This window comes from Gallus gallus, chromosome 15 (genome assembly GCF_016699485.2).
Source record: "Gallus gallus isolate bGalGal1 chromosome 15, bGalGal1.mat.broiler.GRCg7b, whole genome shotgun sequence".
NCBI classification, from domain to species: domain Eukaryota; kingdom Metazoa; phylum Chordata; class Aves; order Galliformes; family Phasianidae; genus Gallus; species Gallus gallus.
Window position 1 is genome coordinate 1,320,277 of NC_052546.1, and position 20,631 is coordinate 1,340,907.

A 20,631-nucleotide genomic window follows, 5' to 3' on the forward strand; every position below is an offset into this window, starting at 1 on the left:
GAAGATATTTTGCCAGTGTGATGTTTAAAGATGTCCCACTCCCTTCTCCCGGCAAGAAAGAAGTTTCTCATTAGTCTGGAGTCAGAATACATCTGACCTGACAAATCAAGTCTTAACGTGCAGCTTAAAATCAAAAAGTTCTAAAATCAACAAAGAAAAGAAAAAAAGACTAAAGAACTCTGAGAAATCTGAACTAACTGCAGCAATTTAGTTTTTTGAAGAAGCTTTGTTTTTACTTTTTAATTACATTTTTAGTGTTTGAAGAGAAAGTGTAACTTCTGCAATGAAAATTAGAATGTAGATTCAGAATATGACACAGTAATGAGTAGAATGTGAGACCATAACAAGTTGTACGGATGGATAGGAAAACCACAAATATGCAACTGCTATCAGGTACAGCCCTAGCCACCAGGCACTGCTCACTGTGCCTGCTGAGGCTTGGTGATGTTTAGCACAGAAGACATAGCTTTGGCTGTAGCGCACGTACTGCTCTGTGAGGTTTCTTCCTTTGGTGTTATTTACTGAGTGATTGCAGTACGTCTTCTCTTAGAACCGTTTCTGTGGGTTCTTTGGATTGTTCTTAAAGAATAGAAAAGAAGTGAATGGAGGTGGGGCTTTGGCCACTTACCCAAGAGCTGTCCTGCTCTAGTTTACACTCCTGCCAGAGTGGAAGAGGTCAGTTTTCTAATTGCTGCAGCTCCTGGTACTTTTCTGGACAGCAGTCTGGGGCTTGGGGTGGGAGGGGTAAAGAGGAATGAATGTTCTTGGGTTGTTTGGGGTTTTTTTTCCTTTATTTTATTGTTTAATAACATGTTACGTGTAGAATGCTGCAGTACAATGAACATTGTGCCTACTGGATTTTAACAATATTGGCATCAGTATTGTCAGACCTGCTTTTAATATCACACCTGCTATTTTGGAATTGCAAGGATTTTAGTTCTTATCTGAAGCTATTGTTCTCTATTATGTGGCTTATGATGTCTGAGGTCAAACAGGAGCCTTACAGCCTCGCCTGTCTCTGTTCCAATGGCACGCTCAGAGCTCTGCAAAAATGAATTTGCTCACTGTTCATGATTCTATTTAGCTTCTGTTCTGCAAGCTGTAAACCTGTGCTAACAGGATACGGGTAGTTGGAAGACTATACAGAAACTATGATTTAAAGAAGTGGCCTATCTTAAAAAACAAAAACAAAATACTGCCTCTGCTGCTTTTTTTTTTTTTAGCAGCATAGCTTTAACCAATCTCCATCTTTCTTTGGAAGGTATGTAATATTGGTGCAGTGCTGACAAGCAGGGATTACTGTTTGTCTCTTGATGTATTTTTTCATAAAGACAGGGCTTATCTCTTCTATGCCTCAGTGTGTTACTGCGGTAGGTAGGTTTCACTTCAGCTTGTATGTTTGCAGCAGAATACCTGTATGTGGCCAGCACTGTAACAGACAAATCACCCTCGCAGCTCCTTTGTTGTTCTGAAATGAGAATGTCAGTGTCTTTGCAGGTCACCTGCAGAATATCCGTAGATGCCTCACTTACAAATTTGATTTTGTTACTTTTAAGAGGATTGCTGTATTACCTCAGTCTGCCACTATCAGATCACAAGGTGACCGCTGCCCTTAATTAAAACATCCACAGATTTCATTGTGAACCAAAGCCTAGAACATATATTATGCATTCTAAACAAAAACAAAAAAGATGGTATTAGACCTTGCTGCAGCCTCTAACTGGAGAGATGTCCAGAAAATAGCGCAATAACTGCTGGAACAAACAACTTAACTGCTGTTAATCGTCATTGTGAAGTATTCTTGTGTTTTAATGTTTACTATTGTTTGGAGTGTAACAGTCTTGCATTTGCACATAAGCACGAGCTGCTTTGATAGAGGATAGATCGTTGCATTAACTTCAGCTTCTGCATGAACACTTACAGTGTGATCCAAGATGTATCCTAAATCTGTATTGTAACTTGTGTGTTTCCTAGATAATTGGCTGTAAAGGTTTAGATCTTGATTGTACGAATGCGTAAAATCAACTGCTGCTTTTGTCACTGATGTTTGTTCTTCATCCCTTCTATACACAAAGGAGGATGGATATTTTTATAGGAATGGAGTGTATTTTTAAGAACTGTTCCCTCTGGGAGTTACAGTTTTTGCTCTGCATATTATGTGCTTCTCAACAAGCGTGTGGTTTATGGACTGTAAGGGTTAGTGTGCATTCCGCTCATTACGGTACTGATGGAGAACTGACTGTGACTTGCAGTGACCAGACAGATGCTACCTATTTGAACACCAGTCGTTCAGCTTTTTCTTAAGTATTTATTAGAAACACAACTGACCCAGTAGTTGGGTACTCAGATGTTTGGAAAGACTATTATGCATAAACTTAACTATTGTATGTGAACTTCCACTTTCCTGCGCTGCTGTTAGGCTTTATACAAATATATTTTTAACATCCAAGTATTTAAAAGCATGATTTATCTTAATAATTTCTCTAGACTGTACTTTGGTTCTGGAGTAAAATTCAGGAAGTGGTAGCTGCCTAACTTTCCATAGGAAGAAAGGTGAAGTGCAAGAAGCCATGCTGTTCTTAACCAAATAAAACGTTCAGTTACAGTATTCTGATGTGTATCTGAGAAGGGAAAGTGGGGGGGAAAAAGGAAATGGTTTTTAATGCCCAAGTAGATGACAAAGGTTGCTGTATGAATTGTAGTGGGTGCAGTTGCTTGATGCCAGTGCTAAATTGGTACAACTATAAAGCCTCATTTTCACTGAGCCTCTGCTTGCTTTTTTTCTGCACAATCATATAAGCCTCTGTGTTTGGTCTTTGAGTACTACATGTGTATTTTTCAGACAATTAGTTTTGAGCAATAAAGTTTGATATTATAAAGTGCTGCAGTGTGATTGGTATTGTGGTAACCTAAGCATACTCAGGAAAAGGAACATTGCTCCCTTGCTTCCTCAGGGTGTTTTAAAATAGAACCTAGATTCCTCAGTCGCTGTTGTTAAGCAGCCACCGCTCCCTAACACAGAGCACAGCCTGTTAGCATGGTTTGTCGCATCACCATTTCACCCAGCTTTCAGCTACTTCCATGTCACTGTGGAACAACAACTCAAGGCTACATCTCAATGAGAGACCACTCTATATATTCACCCACCCATGCTTCCCCTAGAGCAGGCTGAGAAAAGCCGGATTTAGCCTAATGTATATAATTAAACTGACTTCAGCTTAGTATTATGATCAAATAAGTGGAAGCCTTGCAACCAAGCTGTTGTTAAGATTTATTACCTAGGTCTTACAGCAGTAACGCTATTGAAGCAGTTAAGACACAAAAGTAGTTTCTGAAAAGTATTTCACAGGCGTTAAGTTGATTCCTTCTCTTTGCATGCTGTATCTATAGCTACAGAAGCCGCCTGGCGTACATCAGTGTTAGCTGGGTTGGTATCATCTAAGTGCTCTGACTTGTTGCCTTCTACTGTGACTTGAGCAGCATCAGGCTTTGCTTCAGTAGAGCTTCCATTTGTATATTCAACCCTCTCAAAGAGTATCAGTAACTCACAGTGCTTGGTCTGAGGGAAGAGATCCACAGCCATTGCTTTAACGGGACGGAAGGCGGCTCCTTTGACTCGGTTGGAAGGGGCCCGGCAAAGGCTGGGTGGGGAAGATGGAGGAGGAAGAACAGTATTAATAACTTACTATGCTGTTTATCACTATTACTATTCTAAGTTTCTCTTCCCCAAGCCTCATGCCACGATAGGGTTTGTCAGCACCCTTGTACATAGGTTGTTCCCAAAGCAGCACCTTTTGCTTCAAGGTGAAAAGTAGTTAAAAAGCCAATCTGAGCCCTCCTCCCAGCAGCACAGATTTTTCTTTTTGCCATGTTCACTTGGTCTACTTAATACAAGAACTACTCACTCCACAAAGTTATTCATTGCAGCTCTAGGATTGCAGGACACATAGATAAGCTTCTTCAGCTGTTCAGCTCTTCTAATTGCAAGAATTACCCTGGAATCTAGACAAAGAAAAAACTGGGTGTGAGTGTCAACAGACCAGAAAAATTCCAGCATATACTCAATCAAGAACAAAACCGGTGTGGTATTCCACCATTTCAAGTTACAGTTACAGCCTCCCACTTTATTTATTCCATTGGTATTTTCTTGGGCACCCCACCAAAAAGCAACTAGAATGCACTCAAAACTCAGAGGAGGTAAACTTACGCAGTCCTGCTCGAGGGGGATCTACAATAGTAATCAGGTTCTGGGGAGCTAATATGTTAATTAAGGAAGGAACGATATCTTCAGCCTTCCCACAATGAAATTCAATATTACTCAGCTCTAAAAAAACAAATACACGTTATTAGTTACAGCATCTTTCAATACTCATAAGTTTCAATACTATCAATATTTAAGCCTTACACCTTACAAACTACAAATTGTTTAGTCTACCAGAAATTTAAATACCACTGACTGTACATCACACTGTTTAAACAGCAGTAACTTATGTATGTGCCATTATCTAGACTAAAACAAAAGCCCACAAAAAATAGCTGCTTTAATGTTTTCTTTATAAGGGTAACTGTGGCTTTGTTTCACATTTTCATGGAAGAGTTCTATTTATGAGAAAAAACAATCAATGCTAGCTGTCAACAGGAAAACTGATCATACAAGTTATCATATGATTTTGTTTTCAGGATAGATTATATAGTTAAAATGGACAAGATTACTATGGCCAATATGTAATTACAAGCTTCTTGGATAAGATGAACTAGCTGAGTAACTCCTATGCTTCCTAGAAAACAAAGATTTTAGCCTTTTAGCTTAACTAACCATTAATCTGGGCATTGGCTTTGGCATCCTGCACAGCTTCTTGGCAGAGTTCAATTCCAATCACTTTCTTCACTTTCTACAGAATGAAAGGGAAAAGCTCAGCTCATGATACGTAAATGTAGCAGTTATTCATAGCATCAGTAATTAACAGGAACTTGGAACTCATGGCTTGTGCCTTGCAGCCAGAAGAAGTTGAGAAGAAGCCCATGCAAATAATGGGGGCTTTTTAAGAGTGAAACTGGAGGATGAATACCATTTACCCCAACAGGCAAGTAACAGACTCAACTTATGCTGCGTTTTGTGTTTTCTTAGGGGAGGCTCCAGACCTTCTCAAATGCTCTAGCAAGCTCTACACAAAAAAAATGCTGCAAGTATAAGAAATGATAGTTATTCATAACCAAAGATTTCTGACAAAACTCAACTAGTTAAGTGGATACATCTTTTTAATAAGTTTTGGCTATACTACAGAATTATAGCCTCTTTTGACTTTTAATTTAAAGATAATTTAGGGTGCTCAATGCAAGAGTGGGCTTTCATAAATAGCTGAAAACAACTTAATTAGAAATCAATTACATATATGTATAGGAATTGCTGAGTCATGGCCTGAACCAATGATGGAGCACCTGGTGAAGGGACACAGCGGCCCTGAGGGCACAGGTGGAAGCAATTCAGCTGCATAACCAGAAGGGGTGGAGCCTGGTTCCAGCCTTCCCTAAGTCTCATTGAAGGGCTAGCAGCCAAGAGAGAAGCATCTCCATCTAGAGATCCCCCCTTCTAGAGTATATGGTGAGCTGTGAGCCTTAGGATGGGTAAGCAAATCTTTCTTTCTTCCTTTAACTGGCTTGTTAATCCATCACCCTTTTTTGGGGTCATTTAGAACTGGTTATCTGCTGTTGCATTTTCCTACAATACGTATGTGTGTATACATATATATATATGTAACATATACCAAGTATTTTTTGTCATAAGCATAATGGAAGTTCTACATCTGACTGTTAAAAGAAGATTATATCCAGGAATAGATATTACTTACCTTGGCCAAAGAAATCCCAATAGTTCCAGTACCACAGCAGATGTCAAGCACGGTGCTTTCTTGGCTCAACTGTGCCCACTCCCTGATGGCAGCATACAGAACTTCTGCAGCCTGTGTGTTTACCTGTGAAATTAATGTCAAACCGGTCTACTTCACAAATGGTAACTGTGTTTTAATGAGTTCTAGAAAAACAGGTTTTCTTTTACCTCATTTCTAAGAAACAAGTCCCATTTACGTATAACTTGAAGTCACGCATGGTTGACTTCCAAGTTATGACACCCTTACAAAAACTTCATTCAGTTCTGAAATACAGTGTTTTGGTTTCTATGTTCCTTCTGCTTCAGCACTTAATTCCATTTCGACGGCACAGACTACAGGTTCAGGATTAAAAGTACTGGGAGGGAAGAATTACCTCCTGGAAAAGGAAACAAGAACTACAAAAACTATGGAACTGCTACTGCACGTTCTGTACAAGGCTACCTTGCAGGAAGCAAATGATATCAAAATACTGAAGCAGTGAAAGGAAAAGCTACCTTTGACATCCCAGCAATCAAGTTAATGCTCACTTACTGAGTTTTTACAGCAGAACACAATACTCAAATGTATTTAATCACAACAAAAGTATAAAAGGTTACATCTCCTCAGTATATACTATCTTGTTATGAGAAAGCAGCCAATTTTGAAGGCAATAATGCAAATCCAGTTAAGTCAGCAGCTCAGTATCATCCTTACTTGAAAAAATGCATGAGGAGAAATTCTAAATTTTAGGCCAAGAAGTTCTTCGTAGATGTACTTATCGCCAGCCACGTGCTCCAAAGGCAAGTCTTCCAGATTGGGAGATTTCCTGGGGGAAGGGGAGAAGCAAACAAAATAAGCAGACAAGCATGTGTGTTGCCATTTTTCCCAAAGCTGATGTCACCTTAAAAACTGTACTGCTAGATACTGGATAGTAATTTATAGTGTGCAACATCAGTCGTGCTCTTTTAGAGAATGTCGTTTGTTTTTTTCTTATAATTCTTGTTCTACTTATAAGTTGGACCTAAAAAGAGACAGAACTTAACTGTTGAGAGCAAATAGCCATCTCCTGCAGCAAACACTTCCCCAGTGTGACAGCTACCCACTAACAGCGGATTCACCCATGGGAATGCTGGCTGCCTTCTTCCAGGCACCACTACAGGAACGTGGAAGTTTCAGGAGTTTTGTGGAAAAGGTAAATAACTGTTCAGCTAATTAGTAATGCTGCTGTTACCTTCAGGAATTAGAAACAGATAAACCTAGGGTGTGGAAGTGCCACCTACTGTACTGTTGAAGGCTACAAAACTGCCACCACCCAAACTCCCCAGAGCAAAGCTGAGTCCCTTACCTTTGGCCTTCCTCCACAAAGTACAGAGAAGTAATGCCGCTCTCCTTCCCTGCCCCTTCAGTGAAGTGTTTTGCCAGTGCGGCCTTCAGGTCAGCTAGCTCTTCTCTGCTTAATTTCTAAAGGTTTCATTGGAAAGGAGAGAGAATAATAATCTCTGTGACTTAAAAGAACCGATTGACTACACGCCACCTGTACAGTAGCAATATGTAATAGAGAAGATAATTTACTGACGTAAATTGTTCATTTAAATATATTGGATCATTTTAAGTAGAAAAGTAGTACCAAATAACTATTCCATTTCTCTTTCACATGCACTATTCAGAAAATCAAATTAATGTCATTTAAAGCAGCGTGTCATGCATCTCAAATACCTGAGGATTAAAGTAAACGATTGCCATGATGTGGCCGTTCCTGCTGGTACGGACTGTGAGCTGCTTCCAGTGACCTTCATAGGTTTCTGGGCTGTAAACTGAGTAAGGAGTTGACCTGCAGTGTTCAGAAGCTCAGTTATTTAACAAGGAACTGTTGTGGGGGACTAACATTCAATAGCTAATTGAAATAAAAGCAGCTCAGCAGGTAAAGTGATGAAAAATGTTAAGCAGAGGCTACATTGATTTGCCAAGAAAAGAATGACTTTCAAATCTTAACTAAGGTTTGTTAGTTAAAAACCAAAACAGATGAAGTGAATCCTATCTCCTCCTGCAAAACAATTCCCCCTTAGCTTTTCACAATTATCATCCACTTGAATCCATCCAAACTTACAGAGAGCCCAGGCAGCCTCTCACCATGTTCAGACTCTGAAACAATTTCTTAAGTGCCTTCATGGCTCCATGGCAAGTTGAAACGGCCCATCTTCACAATTATTCTGAGGTTTCCATTGTTGAGGATTTAACTGCTTTTTACACAAGTCACTTTTTAAGAAAGCATTGCTGCTCACCAATTAATGTTTTACAGTTGTCTTGCAGGAGGATTCTCCCCCAGTCAGCCAAGCAAGCAGCTGCTTTTTGTTATTCAGCTTTAACAAGAATTCTGGGTGAAGCTGCCTTACAACTATTTGTAGTTAATTTTATGAGTACTCTTCAGTATCTGAGATATCCAAGCTTTTACAGGTAACTCATTTTACTTTTGCTCACCTTATGTAGTCTTGAAAAGCTTTTACTACTTTTTTGGCAACAGCAGGAATGTGAATGGTATCAAATGGCTCCACTACAGCGCAGGTACCGCCCTTATATTTGCCAAGACGACAACCCACAGTTTTGTCTTCTTGATTTACACCAATCCCAATCAAGAACTCGCATTTGTTGCGATATTCGGTCTAGATTTAAAATGAAGTTATGTAAGAGATTTATACAGCACCTATTTGTATATGCCAAATTCATCCTGAAACAACTCTCACGTGGCTACAGGTACTTGTACACGCCTGCAGGACACTTCAGTTCCTATGGAAGATACTCCTAGGCTTTGGTGGAGGGGAACTAATGGCCATAATGAAAAAGGACAAATAGGACTTGCTATTCCACGAGTAAACTCCTGTGCTCTGCAACATGTTTCCAGTACCCTACAACATGCTTCTGGGGACTTTTTAAAGGTAGATTATTCTGCTGTTTGCAAACTTTTCCAGGCAGTATTTACATGAAAGGCAACAATGCCTACAATTTATGATTAATTGTGAGAGGAAAAAACCCTCAGTTCCTTCGCTGTCCCTTAGGATGGCCGCCTGAAGGCTGAGCTCCCTGAGCCAGCCCAGCCCAGCGTTCCGTTACCTGTAAAGGTGAGGCCTTCACTCCCTCTACCGGGCAACACATTTTGTTGTACTTCTGCTTCTGCAGGAACAGCCAGGGCAGCAGCGCTCTGTTGGTATTTCCAATTTCCCTGCCCAGATCAGAAACAACAATTTAAGAGTACACGTTTGGAACGAGTGAGGTTAACAGTTACATGAGAGTTTTGGGTTTTCTTTTCCTTTTGTGGCCTACAAAAGGCACAACGAGTTTTCACTTGGTCAGAGGAAAAGCTCTTCTTCAGGAGGAAACCCATGGTTTAACAGGGGAACAGACCTCTCCTGTTATGAGACCTGCAGAGCCAAGAACCGAGACTTCATACAATTGTAACGGTATGTGCCAGATTTAAGAATGTAACCAATGAGTGGGTGGAACTTTATCTACGGGTTTAAGGGAAATGATGGAACAAATACTTCGATCTGCAAAGACAGAACTTGAAAACCGAGGGGATAATTTATAAGAGAAGCCCGGCGGTACCGGCCGTCCCTGCAGAGGCCCTCTCACGCCGGGGGCCGCCGCCGCACGGCTCTACCCGGGATCTGCGGCCCTGAGTGCTGGACGGGGCCCCCAGGGCGTGCGGTCCCGCTCCCTCAGCCGCTCGCAGCGCCGGCCCCGAGCCGTGGTGCCGCGGGGCAGAACGGCCCTCCGGGCGTTACGGCGCCGACGGCCCCGCGCTCGCGTTCAGCTCTACGCGCGCCCGACTTCGGGCCGAGGGCGGCGTTACCGGCGGCATTACTTGGCCAGCTTCTGCAGCACCTGCTCGCACTCCCGCCGCTTCTCGGCCAGCTGCTGCTCGTAGGGCACGGCCCACAGCGGGGTGACCACGTCGGCGATCCGCTTGCTGAGGGGCTCCGCGGGCTCGGCCCCGGCCCCGGCCCGCTCCTCCTGCCGCCGCTTCCGCGCCATGGGGTCGGCCTTGGGTTTGGCCGCCCGCACGCCGAGGGCGCGGCCCTTCCAGGCGGCGCCGTGGAGGACCCTCACGGCCTCGTCCCTCTCCTCCTCGCTCTTGAACGTCACGAAGGCGAACGTCTGCTTGCCGAGGAGCTTTATCTTGTGAGGGCTCAGCCCGTACTTGGCGAGGAACTTCTTCACGTCGTTAAACCCGATATACTTCGGGAGGTTCTGTATCTCCACCTTGTAGATCTCGGAGGTGAAGAGGTCCGCCCGGGTGTATCCGTACACGTCGGGGCCGCCCTCGGCCGCCTCCATGGCGCTGCGGGGCGGGATGGGCGGAGCGGCTACGGAAGGAGAAAGGGAGGGAACCCGATCGCCCGCAGTGTGCTTCTGCTAAGGGCGCCCCTCAGAACTGCCGCGTTCCGCGCGTAGACGCGCGGCGCCCGATGGAAAAATAAAATAACCGCGACCGACGCGCCGCCTCAGCGCTCCCTCAGCGCCGCCGCCATCTTGGGCCGGGCCGCCACGGCGGGGAGCGGCGGGAGGGGAACGGCGCGGCCCAGGGAAGAGGAGGGGAGAGCTGCCGGGCCGGGGCTCCGCGCTGCCGGGCGGGGACTCGAAGCTCGGCGCTGCTCGGCCACGGCTCGGGGCTCGCGGCTCGCCGTGTGGCGGAGGGGCGGGGCGGGCGGCGCAGCCCGGAGAGGAAGGGGGCGTTTCCCATCGTGCCTTGCGGCGGCGCGGGCTGCGGGAATGAGGTAAAGGCGGGAGGGGCGGGGGCGCGCGGCAGGAAGCGCAGCGGCGGCGGCGAGCTGGAGCGGAGCGAGCCCGGCCTTATGGCGGACACCAAGGTGAGCGGCGGCGGGAGGGCGGCGAGCGGTGAGGGCGGCGGGTGGGAGGGGAAAAAGGCGGCGGCGGAGCGGGCCGGGGTGGGGGATGGGGGGTAACGGAAGCAGGTGGGGGCCGCGCGGGGCCGGGACTGAGGCCGAGGCCCGGTTGCGGGCCGAGCCGCGCGGAGGCGGCCGGGGCGGCGCTGCCCTCGGGGCCGTGCTCAGGTGGGGCCGTGCTCAGGTGGAGCTCCGCTCCGCGCGGCCGTTCCCGCTCTTTGCGGCCGTTCCCGCTCCCTCCGCCTTTCTTCGCCCCGCGGCCCGGCCCGCAGCAGCCCACGTGCCGCCTGTCGCGATACCGGCCTGCCCGCTCCCGCACGTGGCGGCGGGGCCCGGTGTGCCGCGGGGCGGGGCTGCGGTACCGCGCTGGGGCCGCTCCTCTCCCCTCTTTCCAACGCGCTCTAACACGGCTCACTTCAATCTTAACGTACCGGGCCGTCGGGGACGCGCGCGAGCCGTAGCGGAGCGATCGTTGATTAACCGAAAGTTTTTTGCAGCTTTCTTTCCTGTCCTCTTTTTCCGTGAAAGCTGAGCGCTCCGTTCCGCCCTGAGCCCGCAGCAGGCCCCGCGCGCCGGGAGCGCCGTGTCTGCGCCGTGCGGATGTGCTCCGCCTTTGTGTTATTCAAGCAGCAGCAACAAAAAGACACGATTTTTTCTCTCCACCTGAGATCGCTGTTTGTGGCCTCGTTAAGTTTGCAGATTGCTCTCCCTTGAAGGCTCCTTTACTGAGCGCTCCTACCAGCACACCTGTGTGCCACGTGGTCGTGGTGCGGTGCCCTTCTCACCAGCTGTGGGCTGCAGCCTTTCTGAGCCTAGCAACTGTGCGGGCAGACCCCGAGCAACTGCGTAGGAAGCCTTATGTTGGCCATTTACCCACCAATTAAAAACAAAGCTCCTCAAAGGGCGTAGTGTTGAAGAAAGAAAACTTAAATAACTTCACGAGTGTTGCGACTGTGCTTCAGAAATCTCTGACTGTGGGGAGTTCTGACACACAGGACGAGAACAATGAACTTCTGTTGCCTGTCTTGATGGACTTAGGCTGGTGGAGGTGGTTTCTTTAGTGATGTTTTTCCCCCCCCATTAACGATGGGTTGTTAGCCATGAAGAAGTAGTGTGTTTGTTAGTATCATAAAGTGCATCATGCTAGAAAAATGATGGGAGAAATGGCTTTTCAGCAGCCAAAAGCGCGGATAGTAGAACAAAACCAGCACAAGGCTGCTTCTTTCTTAGTCTAACTGCACACTGACATAGAGCAATTAATTTTCAACTGTGAATTGGTTTATTTTTAGAGCATGTTTCAGTTGCTGAGATCTAATTGCTGAATAGTCATGAATGTAAGTATGCAGCAAGTTTATCTTTCTTTTTTTGCTTTTTTCCCGTCCAGGAAGCACACGAGGAGCATGATACTTCTACTGAAAATGCAGATGATTCTAACCATGATCCTCAGTTTGAGCCCATAGTTTCCCTTCCTGAGCAAGAAATAAAAACTCTGGAAGAGGATGAGGAAGAGCTCTTTAAGATGTAAGTAGAACACTTCTACACATGATCTAACTGCATATTATACTTAAGCTTGAATGTGTTATGAGGAAGTTGGATAACTTGTTAGGAATAACTTGTTAGGAGTTGGGAGGGCTGACAGCGCTGCCCCCAAGGAACTGATTAAGGTCTGGAATAGCATGAAGGAGATGGCATTGTGAATCTGGTTTTAATATTGTCTCATTTAGCCTGAAAGAAAACATTAACTTGGGTAATAACTAAAGGATTGAAGGTATGTGATAGTAGTCTAAGACATAAGCGCAAAAGATATGGAAGACCAGCATAGAACCTGGGCACATGTCAGACAAAAATCTATTTGGAATTAGTGTCTCTTGAGCAGATGCTTCCTTTCCTTTAGCAGTCTTAAGCTCTTCAGGCTGACTCTGTGATCATTGTTGACTGATCTCCCAAACTATTCCCGTTTTTCTCCTTTGGCACACTGGCATCTTGAAAAGTTAAAGAATGATGTTCTAAAGCTTGTGTGTTGCACTGCAGTGCAACAGTAGGCTTCCTTTGTCTGAAGAGCAGCAATAACAAGGGTTTTGGAGTTGGAAGGAAGTGATTCTAAAGGGTGAAAGGCTTTGTTAATGGTGGATCAAACACAAGGCTTGGAATTACGCAAGAGCCTTAGTCTCAGGCTAGTAAATTTCTGGAATTAAAAATTACTGCTGGCTGTAGCAGTTGTATTCCTAATGTAGGAATTCTATGAATAGCAAAAACTGTTATTTATATGTCAATTTAAAATGCCAACTATGTTCACTTCACAAAGCGTGTACAGAATATAACAAACTCTGGTATAGATGTTAAAGAATTCCTCACAGCTTGCAAGTAAACTTGTGTGTGTATCAGTTTCTAACACTGCATGCTGAATAAAAGCAGGAGTCACAGAATCACACAGAGTATCCCAAGCTGGAAGGGACCCACAAGACTCAGGGAGTCCAACTCCAGGCTCCAAACAGGACCACCTGGGGTTCTTTCAAAAACATTTTCTCTTTCTTGCGTGGCTTAAACATCTGCTGTACCATACCTGTGGATGTGTTGTTTCAGTAAATTGTTACGTACAGGCTAACTTCTTACGTTCTTCCTTCCTTAAGGCGAGCAAAGCTGTTCCGATTTGCATCTGAGAATGACCTTCCAGAATGGAAAGAACGAGGAACTGGTGATGTAAAACTCCTGAAGCACAAGGAGAAGGGAACAATTCGCCTCCTCATGAGGAGGGATAAAACTCTAAAAATCTGCGCAAACCATTACAGTATGTTTTGCATTGCTACACTTACTATTGTTTTGTGGGGTTTTTTTTGTTTAATTAAACTTGATGGAGCTTTACACATTGAAAGTTAAGAGCCCAGTGGCTTTTAGCAGTGTAGCTAGAGAATTGCTTTCTCTTGAAGCAAGTGTCCAACTTACAGCTGGCTATAAATACTGTCAGTTCTTGCTCTGTCCACAAAAGACATGTATCAAAACATGAGTGCTCATCTTTATGAACAGAAGGAGGCTGTAGTTTGATGATAGCCTGTAGCATTGGGTCTGAAAGTTCTTTGTTTTAAAGATGTTTGAAGACACTTTGAAATTTAAGTGGGATAGACAAACACAGTGTCATTGATCCCAACACTTAGTTGTTTTTTAATGAGCACAAAAAATGTGGGCCATAATAGTGTTTATTATAAGGAATGTTTTTTGACTTTTTTTGTAAAAGAATGAGAAAGTAATGCAGAGTGCTAAATGAATTATTGCTTATGTGGCTGAGTTGTGGAAGTGATTGTTTAACCATTAGAAAGCAGATACTTTGATGCTAAGCTAGTCTGGCTCCATTTCTCTGCTTTTGGGAAAAAGGTATGTTCAGCTAACTTATTCAAAAAGAAGGAGCGTTGATCTGCTGGAGCAAGTGGGGTTGCTACTTTGCTCTTCAAATAAGAAAACATGAAAGGAAGAGACAAATTTGAAAGTCAGTGTAACTATTAACATGAAGTATTACCAAATTAGTCTACTTGGTGGCTTTGGTAATACTTTGTTATTTATAGAGTATGTAGTATCTTTGGAGTTAAGCTACATTGAGGTAGTTTGAAATAATTGCTTTAAGTAACAATGCAAATCTGAGAACAGGAGTGATGATGTTTATTTTTCTATGGGCAGACCTTTACAGAAGGTGAAAGGCAAATACAAAAGTAGCACAGTCACCAACCAGTAACAGTAATCAGCCTTTTCTTTAGGAAAATGTCCATGTAAACAGATGTTTTTCCTGGAAAAACTGCTTGCAGAATACGTTTCTTTACTGAATTTCTGATGATGGGCAGGCAGACAAAAGGACCCCTCTCATTTTTACAAGCATTAAAAGAAAAAATGTAATCCCATCTCTAAATCAATTTAAAAAAATGCAAAGAAGTGAATTGACTGTCTCCTGAACTAAACACAAGAGCCAGGCATTTGGATAGAAGGAAGTAGGTAATTATACATGCCTGAACTTTGTGTGCAGTGGGAGAGGGCTGAGTGGTGTGAGCAGTAACGTTCAAACTCCTCCAGACAGTTGGGTTAAGTAATAGTAGTGTCTTGGAGGGAAAGGGCTCCATTTTGTGGGAAGGAACACATGGGCTGAAAATATGCTGTGCACCTTTTACAGCAGTGCAGAATTTTGTAATCCCTTGTAGTAAAGCTCTAAATGAGAGAGTGGTGAGCCTGATTAGATGACTAAGTGTAGGAATAATTATTTTTCTTGTAGTGTACAATATTTTCAGTGTGCAAAAGAAAGGTCTTTTCCTCTCTGAGTGCCTTTTCTTCCTAAAGCATTTGACTGTTCCTTAGGATTGTGCTTAATGCTTGCATCATTTGTTTTGGAACAGAATTAAGATGCGCTATAGTGAAATCTTTTATACACTACTGATATTGTGTCATTTTATTGGAGGATGCAAAGAAAAATATATTTGGACACTACTGTTTTTTTGTTTATCCATAAGTAATTCTCTGTAAAATGCATGATGTAAGCAACAAATCCTTCAGATTTATGAAGGGTGGTGGGGAAAAAAATGTATTATTGTGCTCTGTACCTCTTTTAATGCTTGCTTTTCAGTCACACCCTTAATGGAGCTGAGGCCTAATGCTGGGAGCGACAGGGCATGGGTCTGGAACACACATGCTGACTTTGCAGATGAATGCCCCAAGCCTGAGCTTCTGGCAATCCGGTTTTTAAACGCGGAAAGTGAGTGGACAGCTGCTGAACTTGTTGTATTATGCTCTGTCTAAACGCTACTGCAAACCACTGCCAGATATGCTACCTTACTGCTGCCTAGAAGCATTAGCTAATTGCTGCTTTCACTGAGAGGAGTCAGTTACATATTTTACTGTATGTGTTGATGTGTACGGTATAACAACTAGGTCTTCAGTAATATTTACAGAGCTTTATGCCCTACGAACTTTTTAAACTTAAGTTTTTTCATGCAAATGTAATGCTGACTAAGCAGGTGACAGGTGAGCAGGCATAAGCTAGCCCTTCAGATATCTTTTCTGAGATGCTTGAAAAGGAATTAGTCTTTCTTGAACTAGTTCACAGTGGCGTCTGAATTTCCTGTGGGGCAACAGTGACCTCGTGTGGTCAGTCATACCGGGCTGGCGTACCACATTGCTGTTTCTATGGTTCTACTGTTAAGTAGTACCTTGACTGATCAGACTAGCCATCTATTGTTGCTTGTATTAATTGTGTATAAACATCGTTTATGGTAACTTTGACAAAAACATAAAAAGATCATATTTCCTTAGCTATTGTAGTCAAGATTAACTTGAATTCAAGTCTTTGTCTCACTAGTATAGTATTCAAGCTTTATCTTTAGCACTTGATGCTGAAACCCTAAGTTGTGATATGGTTGTGAGTTTTTCTGGGGTGTAATGTAGTGGAGAAGGACAGTAGTTCATAGCTAATCATCAGTCTTCTGTGCATAGTCATGTTAGCATACTGTTGTATTCTTATTTTTTGAAGGGCAAGGACAGCTAGGAGTTGTACTGACCACAGAATAGTTCCTTCTGGAGTCTTACTTCAAATATTTTGAAGGTGTGAAGAGGCCTTCTTAGACTTGCTGCTCAAGATCTGTACAAAGAAGTGGCTGAAAAACTTTGTAGAGTTTTTTGTATGATCTTAAACTTTATCACATTATAAGTACCTACAAGTTTTGTTTACACAACATCTGATTTTTGAGAGAAGATACTTGAGAAACATTCAGTGTTGCAAGGAGGTAAAGTTAATGAAAAAATATTCTGTCTTTACTGAAACAGATGCACAGAAATTCAAGGCAAAATTTGAAGAATGCAGAAATGAAGTAGACAAGAGAGCAAAAAAAGGTAAGGGTTAAGTCATACATGTCGTGCCTCTTCTGTTTGAGTGGTTATAGCCCCCAGTGTATTGTTGTGCTTGAGCAGACTCACTCTGTACTGAACTGCAGTCTTCAGTTCAGGTGCTTTTTCTGTCTGCAAGAGTAATCACTCACAGGCGTGATGAATGCCTTCTTTCCTGTGGAAGGCTGTTACAATTGCTAATGGGACATTGCCTTGTTTTTGTTTGTTTGTTTGTTTTTTTGGAACTGCTGCAGAAGAAGTGGTTTTGGTTTGTAGTACACAAGTGAACTGAGCACTCTAATCACAGTGATATTTCCTCCTTCCAGTTTCCCATCCCAAATTCCACAAGTACATAATAATGGAAATAGATCATTCAATTCTAATAGTTGTTAATGTATTTAAAGTGGGAACATTTCTTCACAGGTCTTTATTGAATAGCTTAATGCGTTGCATTGTATAATTGTCAAGACAGCATACCTTGTGAAATAAACACTTGCATCTTTCTAAAGTACAGATTACAAGTAGTTGGCAATCAGTGCTCTTGATATTCAGATCAGAATCCTTCACTCTTAGGAACTTCCTGTCCCAGTTTCAAACTGGGGAGGTGGGGTGTTGGGAAAGGTTGTTTTCATTTGAGGTAGACAAGAAGCCGGGGACTTCGGAGATTTCCTTGACTGGATGTTGTGTGGGATCTGTTACTGGCAGCATGAAAGCTGACCAAATGTTATGTATTTCTCTGTCAGTATGATTAGACACTCATTTAGTGATTAAAATATTCAAGTGGTATTTCTTGAATTCTGACACTGGAAGGAATTAGCAAAGAAGAAACAGAATGAGTCACTTCAGTGTTCAGTGAAGAGTTTCTTTTGCTTTTGCTCTTATTCTAAATACAGGTTGTCTCTCCTCCCTGTCCTCTTCACCTTCCACCTTTACTGTTCCTCCGTTACAGGAAAATTGACTACTTCCTGTGTGTAACTCTTTTTTCCCTCATCAATCTCTTAGCAGGCACAGACAAAAATGATAGTGCCGATAAAGTTGCTGAAAAACTAGAAGAGCTTTCTGTAAAGGAAGAGAGCAAAGAAGCTGAGAAGAAAGAGACCAAGGAAAATGAAGAAAAGCAATAAGTCATCCTGGGCCTTGCAGTTTTTCTTTATAATTTTTTCTTTTTTTTTATTTTTACAAGGGACTTTATAAGGAACTGAATTCAATGTTCAGGTTGTTTTTTCTAAGCTTTTGCCCTTTTGAAGATGTCTTCAGAAAATCCATTCCCCAGTCATGAAAATGTACTGTGCTAACTTTCTTTTCCATAGTGGAAACATTTATTTATGGTCATCCAAAAGAGTGAATAAAACAAACTTGAAACAGCATCAGAGGATAGAACTGAGTTTTCTATATACTTTAGAGGCTTATGAATACAATTGTTTCATTGGGTGTTGAGATGCATATCGTCCTACCCAGGCTAACTAGATTAACAGACCATGAACAGGGAAGATTAGGATGGCATACGTGTCTTCTGAAAATAATACAGCAATCCTTCCACATTCTTCTCTGCTCTCTGTTCCTGAGCAGGAAACACACCTGTGATTCTTGAAATGCAGCAGATTTGTGACATCAGGCAGTAGAGCATTCCTGGTGCACTATTAATGGTGTTCCATTGGACAGGGAAAGTAAAGGTGGGGAATAAACATATTACATGAGACCTAAGTATTATTTTCCTTTTAGAAAACAAAATCTCAGCTCTGCTGCTTATGAAAGTCATTAAGTTAGAAATGCTTGAGCCTAGCACAAAGTTGTAGCTGTGGTCCCTGATCTTCCACAATGTGCTTCTTGCTGACTGAAGGTGGTATTGGTCTCTTATATTAAGATGTATGCAAAGGAGTCTTAAATGTTGGAGTACCAGCAGTCAGCACATTTACAACAGTTACACTCTAAAATTCATAAGCCTTTTTTTTTTCAGGGCCTTGGAGCTTAATATTGCTTTTAAGAATTGGAGAGGTGGTGACCTTACAGGATGCGTGCTGGGAGTCTGTCCCTCTTGAAGGGAGAAGTTCAGTTATTCTCTTAGGTCAGTTAATCACGTTGTACACACTGAAGGGACACGATTCTTGCCAGTAATGGGCAAGTTGATCAAATCTCTTTCCTACAAGCATTAATTGCTTGCCTGGTTTCAAGTTACTGCTAGAGAGTAGGAGAAAATATATATTAAGTGATAAAATCAACACAATTTAAGTCAGATAGATTAATTGAATTTTGTTGTTAACCACTAATACAAGGTTAGTGTTAGATAGCAATGGAATTCTATGTTACTCTTTTCAAAAGTATGAAAACTGAACAAAACTTGCTAAACTTTGTATGGTGTTAATATTGGGTAGTGAGACCTCTGTCTTCATAAAAAGGCTTTCTAAGTAGCTCGGGCTCTGCAATCTGCCCGAGGAGAACATACTTTAAAAAAGAACGACCTGTATTTCTGCTTAGTACTGCCTTTTGATGCTACCATGAACCAGTAGTCTTAACTGTGGAACTGTAACTAAGGCACTCACTTCATTTGAACAAAGTAATTCCTTTAGTGTTGTACACGTTCCCCTTCAAGTACAGCAGATATCAAAAGTCTGTTAATTAACAAAGATGGTCAAAAGGCAGAATGCAGTGTTCTTCAGTGTTTCTGGTTTGGAAATAACAAAGCAAAGCTCTTTTGAAGTACGTAGCATTTGAATGTAAAAGCCAAATCGTTATCCATGAGTCACTGTAAATTCTCTGATCTGATAATGTCAAACTGTGTCTAAATGGATAGAAACGACATTTAAAAATTTCGAAATAAATGTAAATTTTCATTTAAAGGATTTGCTTTTTATTTAAAGAACTCTGCTGGGAGTTTTTATTTAAGGAACTGCTGGGAATGTGTTCTGAGCTTGCGGGGCGAAGTCCTGTGAAGGCAGCAACACGGCAGACTTGGTTTCACTGATGGGCAGGAGGGAACACCATTTGTCTTAATGTTTGTATTGACAAAGCCTGTTGTATTACCTTCTTTCTCTGTACGGCCTGTTACACTCGGAGACAAGGGCCGGCGTTTTAAGCACTGAGCGGCTCCTGGCCCAGTTCTGCAATACATAAGAAGTAGTGCTAACCTGCAAGCTCTTCTGGGGAACTTCATTGAGAACTGACTCGTGGTGGGGGCGGCCAAAGCGTGCTCTTAAAACGCGTCTCCTGACTCAGTGTGTACTTGAAGAGTCAGCGACCCGCATCCAGCCGCGGCGGGGCAGGTGCTGCCCGAGCACAGCTGTGCTTCGGCTCGGTGCGCTGCTGTAGGTGTGCCGGAAGGCTTTCCGCTTAGCACCGAGAGGCACTCCGTAAAGCAGCCGACCTGTTGGGCGCGGGCCGAAGGACGGCTATCTCCGAGCCGGCTCCGTGCGCCAGCTGGCGCGGCGTTGTGCGGCCGGCCGTTCCGTGCCGAGCAGCCGCCGGCCCCGCAGCCCCTCGCGCCCCGCTGCTTCCCGCCCTGCGCTTCCCGCGCGCTGCAGCTGAGGCTCGTGGCCGCGGCCTGCACGCCCTGCCCGAAGATGCCGCCGCTTCTCAGCATGCCGCAGAGCGCTGGAGGATACCGAGGGGCAGAGCCCGGTTCTCCCGTAACTGCGTGCCGCATATTCAAAGCCGATGCTTTCAATTTTATTACAAGCTCTGCAAAGCTGAGAACCCTCATCTTATTTTTTTTTTTTCTTGCTGAGTTTTTCTTGCTCTGTTCCAAACACCGCGAGGGCCGCAGCGCTCGCCTCCTCTGCTGCGGCAGCGCACGACGCCGTTCGGAGCAGCGCGGGGTCGTGGCGCAGCCCGCAGCGGCCGCCGGGCGGACGAGCTGAGCGCGGGCACGGCGCGCTGAGGGCCCGCGCGGCGCGGCGCGGCGCTGCCGTTGGCGCGGAGCTCTGAGGGCCCCTCAGCGCCGCCCCGCGCGGAACCCGAAGAGCGGCCCCGGCACAGGGAGCGGCCCCGCCGCGCTCCTCCCGCGCCGCCTG

At 43.9% G+C, this 20,631-nt stretch overlaps 3 protein-coding genes and 1 non-coding gene across 8 annotated transcripts; 2 read left to right on the plus strand and 2 right to left on the minus strand.

Moving 5' to 3' along the window:
* Window positions 1-3,259: 3,259 nt before the first annotated feature.
* On the minus strand, window positions 3,260-10,560 carry TRMT2A (tRNA methyltransferase 2 homolog A). The gene is made up of 11 exons (XM_415080.8): window positions 9,727-10,560; window positions 8,976-9,084; window positions 8,346-8,527; window positions 7,584-7,698; window positions 7,213-7,328; window positions 6,582-6,693; window positions 5,850-5,972; window positions 4,817-4,892; window positions 4,208-4,324; window positions 3,906-4,002; window positions 3,260-3,641 (listed from the first exon to the last, which is right to left on the minus strand). Exons 1-11 carry the CDS (start codon window positions 10,197-10,199, stop codon window positions 3,353-3,355), a joined length of 1,809 nt encoding a protein of 602 aa, XP_415080.3. The 5' UTR covers window positions 10,200-10,560; the 3' UTR covers window positions 3,260-3,352.
* RANBP1 (RAN binding protein 1) lies at window positions 9,214-19,461 on the plus strand. 5 transcript variants are annotated; one of them, NM_001396325.1, is made up of 6 exons: window positions 9,214-9,322; window positions 12,153-12,289; window positions 13,399-13,556; window positions 15,369-15,497; window positions 16,565-16,630; window positions 17,627-19,461. In NM_001396325.1, coding segments are annotated over exons 2-6 (477 nt in total). In that variant the 5' UTR covers window positions 9,214-9,322; window positions 12,153-12,287; the 3' UTR covers window positions 17,749-19,461. The 5 variants fall into 5 exon arrangements, with proteins under 5 accessions (NP_001383254.1, NP_001383253.1, NP_001006183.1 ...); NM_001396324.1 differs by lacking the exon at window positions 9,214-9,322 and adding an exon at window positions 9,932-10,109; NM_001006183.2 differs by lacking the exon at window positions 9,214-9,322 and adding an exon at window positions 10,671-10,732.
* Window positions 16,705-16,837, plus strand: LOC112533526. The gene has a single exon (XR_003077923.1). It is a non-coding gene; the product is annotated as a small nucleolar RNA SNORA77 (small nucleolar RNA).
* LOC121106878 lies at window positions 18,939-20,468 on the minus strand. The gene has a single exon (XM_040648297.2). The coding sequence runs from the start codon at window positions 20,319-20,321 to the stop codon at window positions 19,815-19,817; it is 507 nt and encodes a 168-aa protein (XP_040504231.1). The 5' UTR covers window positions 20,322-20,468; the 3' UTR covers window positions 18,939-19,814.
* Window positions 20,469-20,631: the final 163 nt, after the last annotated feature.